The sequence below is a fragment of the Littorina saxatilis genome, linkage group LG17, assembly GCF_037325665.1.
Source record: "Littorina saxatilis isolate snail1 linkage group LG17, US_GU_Lsax_2.0, whole genome shotgun sequence".
Classification (NCBI taxonomy): Eukaryota; Metazoa; Mollusca; class Gastropoda; order Littorinimorpha; family Littorinidae; genus Littorina; species Littorina saxatilis.
In genome coordinates this window covers 14,445,727-14,453,499 of record NC_090261.1, presented here as the reverse complement: position 1 = coordinate 14,453,499, position 7,773 = coordinate 14,445,727, and the positions used below count along the sequence as shown (strand labels likewise).

At 44.5% G+C, this 7,773-nt stretch overlaps 1 protein-coding gene across 3 annotated transcripts in view; it reads right to left on the bottom strand.

Annotated features, from left to right (window-relative positions):
- Window positions 1-426: 426 nt before the first annotated feature.
- The window catches only part of LOC138952403 (estrogen-related receptor gamma-like), a 52,545-nt gene continuing 45,198 nt past the window's right edge, over window positions 427-7,773 (bottom strand). For all 3 annotated transcript variants that reach the window (XM_070324069.1, XM_070324070.1, XM_070324071.1), the window contains exons 5-7: window positions 3,748-3,921; window positions 2,603-2,875; window positions 427-2,169 (exon numbers count right to left, since the gene is read on the bottom strand). In XM_070324069.1, the coding sequence (XP_070180170.1) occupies window positions 1,928-2,169; window positions 2,603-2,875; window positions 3,748-3,921 (689 nt within the window). In that variant the 3' untranslated portion in view covers window positions 427-1,927. The remainder of the gene's footprint in view (window positions 2,170-2,602; window positions 2,876-3,747; window positions 3,922-7,773) is intronic.

Sequence of the window (7,773 nt, the reverse complement as noted above, 5' to 3'; positions counted from 1 at the left end):
CTTCGTCTTGAGGACCTTGGCAGTAGTCATTCTGCAAGAGTTTCATAGTCCGGGATGGTAAGTAGTAACACCAGTGACAGGGGAAAATTCGCCCCACAGCTATTTGAATGACAGTTTCATGTCACACAATGTTCGACAGGGTATGGTTGCTGCTTAACGCCACTCGAGGACACCAAAATGTATGTATGTTCAGGCCAGCTGCTTACGAAGTAACCCGATTCGGAGATTATGCACAAGATGGACAGTGCACGTGTCCATGAGGAAGACTTGTCCAGCGGCGAGGGGTCCAGCAAGAGGTGATCACAGTCACTTGTCAGTGACAGGAGAAGGACAGAGGGAAGTGCAAGGCCATCCATCCAGGCCTGACCAGCAACCCCTCCCCCTTCACCCCCACCCCACCCCCCCCCCCCCCCCCCCCCGCCTTACACACACACACTTTGCCCCGGGCTGGGGAGTGGAGCATAAAAGCTTACGCCCTTTGATCACGACAAGACAGCTGTCCAGGCAAATACCCGCACACCGAATGTCTCCTTTACTGATCATCAATTCTGATCGTTTGTGTGACCTACTTCCACATTCCTGGAAGAATTGACAGTCCGGTTGTGATTAAATCATTGCCGGGTGAACTTTCACGCAAACCTCATCACCGCAAGAATGTCCTTTTTGCTGGCTGTTTTGACATTACTCGGTTAGCTGGGATAGTTCTTTATGTTATCTCGGACTTCTTTTTTGTAATAATAAAAACATTCTCACCAATCGTGTTAAAAGCTGATGCCGCTGACCTTTTCTTTGAAGTTTTCTTTCTGTTTTTTTATTCTTTTTATTTATGGTGAATTGATTCAAATGTTGTCCATTCCAGTCACAAGCAATGTTCAAGCTGATCAGTTCATAGGCTGCCTTATTTTTTCACTCCACTGATAGATGTCGACATTGATTCCGCCAAACAGACGGCATATGTGAACACTTCAAATTTGTTGTGGTCAATCCTCAAGGATCTTATGATTACACACACAGGTGACAGAGTCAATCCCTGGCTGTCAAAAGGAGGATGCCACATTTGTCACATTTGATCCCTTGCAACAGACCACTGCCACAGTCCATGAATTAATGTGACAGGGTGTTTGTCACTGGCAAACATGATAATCAACGCCTTGTTCAGGTCCAATCCTCTCCATTTGTCTTTTCTGTTCATCAGCTTTTCCCCCTGAAGATGTCAAGGTTTCACTTTTTTCTCCATTTTTATATCAGTATGTGCTGAACGAGTCTTTCACAGTCCACAACACAGTGTCCCCATCTGATGTCAAACCAGTCCAGAGTTCTCTCAGCCATGCAGGAATGCTAACTTGTAACTACACACGGAGCTTCTCCTACCTAGGGAGGGTAGACATCTCTGACCAATGTGTAACAAATAAACAAAATGATCATGCAACATACAGTGTCACAGTCACATAACAAGACAACCAACACGCTGATATATTTTCTCTAAAACCTAACAACTTCACACAAAAATCGTCGACACATAAACGGACACATAAAAGCCAAAATAGAAAGACAAGTCACACACACACACACACAAACTGGTCTAAAGACCATAAACGATCTTTTCTATACAATCTTCAAAGAAAATTCAACAACAAATAAACCAAAATCTGGCAACCTCTACAACAGGTGATTTTAACAGAAAATCACTGCGGATAAGGGAAAAAAAACAATGACAGAAAACCTCTATGGTCCACGCAGCTAGAGTGGAAGGCCATGAAAAGATACAGAACAAGAGCTGCTACAATCTGTGATGATGGAAATGATGCTCAAGACCTTCATGTGTATGACAGAGTGAGACCAAAAAAAACGGCTGAGGAAAAAAAAATGAACAGTGAATAAGAAGGAGAAGGAGAAGAACTACGCCCTAAGGACGTGAGGCTAATCCTCAGGAGTCAGCCTCCAGCATTTCCAGGAAGAGTTTGTGCATCATGACGCGACCGTCCTTCTTGAGGTCGAACCAGAACTGCTTGGCCAGCAGCTTGATGTGGGTGATGGGGGGCAGGAGGAGGAAGAGCTGCCCTAAGCGGCGTGGCTGACCCCCGTGACGGGCCTTGATGCAGTCGCTGAGAGAGTCCTGCAGCTTGTCCTGAAGTCCTCGTACCGTCTCACCAGGCTCAAGCCCTACATCTGCAAGTAACAAGGAGCTCAATAAAAGATCGGCTGTCATTTCCATGTATTCTCATGCTACGGACAGACAGACAGCAAGACAGACAGGGAAAGATATCGACAACCAACAAAAAGAAGCAGGAAAAGAAAACAAAGTAAAGAAGAAAGACGAGAAGAAGAAAATAAGGAAAGAAAGAAAAGAGGCAAGAATAAATAAAGACCAACAGAATGAAAGACTGAAGAAAAAGCACAACAGGTACAACATCCACAAAAGTCGCCCATCTTGCAAGACAACCCACTGAGAAAATCACATTCTTCATTCATGTCTCTTCTTATTAGAGACAAAATCAAGAGGGGGAAAAAACACAATGGTTGGTTACTATTGTTTCCGTCTCTTCAGCTAATAGTGCTATTCGAGACCAATGCAACTTGGGAGAAGAAAAAAAGAACGTACCAACGTTGCAGAGAATGATGGCCTTGAGGAGCACATACTCCTCGCGACTGACGCCCAGGTAGGTGAACTTCTTGCACAACTTGCGCGTCAGGCTGTCCAGCTCTGGTGGGATGTTGTAGGTCTCCACCATCTCGGCGGGGACGCGCAAATCCTCTGCGTAGCACACAGTGCCGTTGTAGGGGCAGGAGCGGAAGACGAGGTTGAGGCAGAGGATCTCCAGCCAGGAGTGCTGCAGCAGGTTCATCTGGTCGATCAGCGACAGGTTGGCGAACCCTGTCAAACAAACACAGGCTTGGTCAGAAAATGTAAGAATCTAAATAGGTCAATTATTTAACTTTCAGATCAGATGCTTGGAGATTATACACGTAAAAATGTACGAAACAGCAAAAATGTTCTTTCCATTCATTGTTACTCAAGTTCGCTGCTCATTCTGCAACACATCTCTGTAATTTAGTATGGTGCTCATGCACACTGCTCATTCTGCAACACATCTCTGTCATTTAGTATGGTGCTCATGCACACTGCTCATTCTGCAACACATCTCTGTCATTTAGTATGGTGCTCATGCACACTGCTCATTCTGCAACACATCTCTGTAATTTAGTATGGTGCTCATGCACACTGCTCATTCTGCAACACATCTCTGTCATTTAGTATGGTGCTCATGCACACTGCTCATTCTGCAACACATCTCTGTAATTTAGTATGGTGCTCATGCACACTGCTCATTCTGTAACACATCTCTGTAATTTAGTATGGTGCTCATGCACACTGCTCATTCTGTAACACATCTCTGTCATTTAGTATGGTGCTCATGCACACTGCTCATTCTGCAACACATCTCTGTAATTTAGTATGGTGCTCATGCACACTCCTCATTCTGTTACACATTTCTCTGTAATTTAGTATGGTGCTCATGCACACTGCTCATTCTGCAACACATCTCTGTAATTTAGTATGGTGCTCATGCACACTCCTCATTCTTAACACATTTCTCTGTATGCTCAGCCAACATTTCACCTGAAACATTCTCAAAACAAGAACCCTTTGATCTGCTTCTAATATATGGTAAAGGTTTTACAAGATTTTTATGAAGGTCACTAGACTACAGGTGCAAAGCAAAATTGTCCAGCACGGCGACTTACCTGGCACCTGCTTGGCCCAGCTGATGGTGATGACCAGCTCGCGGTCAGCCAGGTCGGACACGGCGGCCCTAAACTTGACCTCGTCGTCGGTCATGGAGGGGTCCTGTGAGGCAAACAGCTTGTCCAGCTGAGACTCCAGCGCCAGCAGCGTGGACAGGATCTTGTTGTCTGATACTGCACACACACACAAGATGGCCATGGTCATTATAACTGACTGGTTTGATTCTTACTTAAAGAAAATCTTGACGCAGAGTTTGTGCTGTCCTTGTGTTTAGTTGAGTAAAGATCTCTTTTGGTTTTTTAACATTGTTTCACCAACAGTCATTTTGGTTTTTTTAGATTTGATTGGATTCTATTACAGTGAGATCATTATGATACTTAACCACACACACACACGCACACACACACACACACACACACACACACACACACACACACACACACACACACACACACACACACACACACACACACACACACACACAGAGAAAGAAGAACCTGCCATCTTAGACAGTGGGTCCTAAGTACTCCAAGGGTGCATTAACACCATTCTCTTTGGTGAATTGAGAAAACTGTTTTAATAATGTCCAATCACGTTAAGGCAAAGCAGAAGTTCTGACAGTGACACCACTTTCCTGTTTTCTCATACAAAAATCACAACGCTGTCGTAAGCCAACAAAAACGCTGCGCATGTTACAAAATGTGCTCTTTCACAATCAATTACGCTGACAAGCTATTTGCGCCGAACACTTTCTTTAGGTTTTAAACTCTGCACATTGCTTGCAGTTAGTTGATTTCATGTAGCTGATAATTCTAATCAAGCCACTCTGTAAGAGTAATGATCAGCACAAAAATGGGGGCTGCAGCTGGATTCTGTGTTGGTGAACCTTGTTGCTAAAAGGAAACTAATGCATTCTGAGAAGCCAAATTGTCAAATGAGAAAAAAAATATTAATGAGCTTGTTTTATGGGGGGTTGAGGTTGTTGAAAATGTGTATTTTGCCTGGAACAATGAAGTTGATTTATTCTAAAAATCCTGTGTTACGTGTACCACCTTTATTTGTATCACGTTTTTTTTCCCTCTTCTGACTGGTAAGCAGCCTGTACAGGACAATCTCAATTAAGGCAAACTGACTTCTGGCATCCACTGACAGAAACCGGTATTCACCCTGCTAGACTTGCACAGGGGAACCCCCTTTTAAGACCCTTTTTTCTCAGACTTTTTGTTCATAATCTCTGTAATTTGACCCAATATTTATTTTAAGACTCCCTCCTTTTTAAGACCTGATATTCTCAGCTTGTGGAGGCCTTATAAGGGAGGTTTCACTGTGGTCAGATCACACAAGTCTCCTCTCGCCTTACCCTTTTCATCCCAATCCCACTACCATCTCACGATTCCAACCAAATAGTTTTTATTCTTGATGTGGGAGGGGGGTGACTGGCGGGCCACAGGCCATGTTTTGTGTCTAAGACTCCAGGCGCCTCTTTCAGACAAGAGGGATCACTTCCTGGTATGGAAGCCATCGAATTGGAGGATTTTCAGTGTCACGGCATGGGATTTCAATGTCCCTTGTCACAGACCTCCTTCACAAACACTCAATTGAAAATCAATTCTCGTTCAAAAGTGCTTCAGCCGGCGTGGCCTGTATCACCTCGCATGCAAAATTCCGCCACCACGCTTAGCCGTCCACAGGAAGCAGGCCTTGATATTAAGGAGGATTTATTGCGCAACTGACAATGAGAGAGAGCTATAGATGCATGCAAAACGAGTAAAGGATTGATGTGATTAAGTTGTAAAGCAAGCTTAGCAATTCACTAAAGCCCTGCACCTAACTAACCCATGTCCAAGGCCGGCACAGCACCTGGATAAAGTATCGAACAACAACCAGACTAACAATGCAGGAGTTGGGGTGACTGGAGGGAGGGGGAATGGGGGGGGGGGGGGGGGTGAGAGGGGTGAGGGATTTTTTTTATTAAGCCTGCAGGGTACATGACCCTTATTCATTGCATTGGTGTTGACTTGTAAAGCAGTGGAGAAACACGCACGTCTGTCAAATTCCTGGCTACTCGGGAATAGCCAACAGGACATGGGTACAATTTACACCGATCAGGAGCTGGACTTCTAATTCTAGTCTGCCACTCTACACTTCTCTTAATTAACCCAGCCATCTCTAGTTGTTCCGTTAGATTCTTCGCCATTTGCGTACAAGTCGCTTGAGCACTGAGAATGTCGCGGTCTCGAAGGTCGACTGACATTTGCGTGAACATCATTAAAAGTGATCAGAATTCTCAGACCGAGTCGTCCAAGCCTACAAGTAATTGCATTCAAGGACAGGCTGGGGTAATGAGGGAGGGGGGAGGAGGCGATGGGTGGAGAGAGGGGAGGGGGGGGGGGGTTCAGAATTAAGAAAATGTTTCCGACTTCGTAAGAGGTTTGGGATTACGTGTATTTGCGTTTTGTTTGACCAGATGTAAAGCCCCGGATTGGCTAAAAGTAAAACGACAGTAAAAGCTCCTTCTGTTAGCTGCAAACGGTTCGAGTCGGCTGACTTTTTCACTGACAAATCGATAACGTCTCGCAGGGAGATAGACACTTGATCAGGAAAAGTTCTCGCGGATGGCCCAAAAACCAGCCCGATTTCATACAGGAGACAAGTGGCGGATACGCGGGCAGAAGTAAAAGGCGTGAAGTATTTGTGACTCGGCTGGACCCGTAGGGGCTAAGCAAAAGTAATCTCCACACAGCCATAAGCCATGCGCTTGTCTCCACTCCCAGCTTTGTACACGGCCAACATAACGATCCTGGAAGCTGTCCCCGTGGCCAGGGAACGGGATACTCTTTCACTTTCCTTTCTCCTATTTTTCTTTTTTGCACAGGTTGCGTTTTACGCTCGACGTTTGTACAGGGAAACGACATGGCTCGTCATAAATCACAAGTCCCAGCTTTTTCGCCTGGACTCACCAAGTCCGCCCGGGATTGTGAGAGTTGATTTATATTCACCACCTCGCCTCTACCGGATTTCCGTCCGTAATGAATGTTCTGCCGGCATTTACATTGTCTTAGCTCCCTCTACGCCGCTTGAAATTAAGGTGCCAGACATGAGCGAAATATTTTGATCGCCGCTGCCGGCAACTTTCTTGACACTCCCGATAAACATTCGCCTACGTGGAAATAAAATCAAACTCCATGCACCGGGGATTTTAACATTCAGCGGCGATGCTTCCGCCTTGCCCCCACCTCCCCCTTTTCTCATTATTTCAGAAAACCTCTAGTTTCGTTGATGCCCAAGCATACAGAAGATATAGATTTTTGTTTGATTTAAAGAGATGGGTGAAATCCGATATGAAATGTTCTCAAAAACGATCGAAAGCGTATTTCACAACCGTAATCTTCAGATGATCTCTTTTCTGACTCGTCTGACAAATAAGCGTGACCTAAATATTGAGCCGTTTAAAACCTTTTTATTTATAAAAAAAAAAAAGGAGAAAAAAAGCAAGAACAAAAGCAAGAAAATCGTGCACTGAACAACATCGTGTTTGCACACAAAAGTACACCAACTATGGGTACTCTAGAAGTGCCTGGTTACTGGCAAGGCACAATCGCCTCTTTGTGTCAAGGCACACTTTTTTTTTTTGTCGGCCAATAGTCAAACCGTGTCTTATCATGCTTTAATTTCTCTTCCTGACGACGAGCACAAGATGATCATGTGCGAGCGACTACTAAAATTAAGTTCTGTGGTATTTTGAACACCAATTTATTGCACGCATCATGTTTAAAGAACATTATTTTGGTAGAACATTAAAGGTTGAATCTTAAAAAACATATCTTTCACGCTGCCTAATTTTTTCATGCTGACTTTTCTTGCATTTGAATCAACAATATTCAGAGCTAAACTCGATCGCCCGGAATTAGGGACAGAAGCCTAAATAGGGAAAGCAGTTCAACTTCAGGTGGCAAACATAAATTTGCTTGACAAGACAATGGGTGTTTGTGTCTGTTCAATTGGGCGCGTGAACAGTGGAGGGT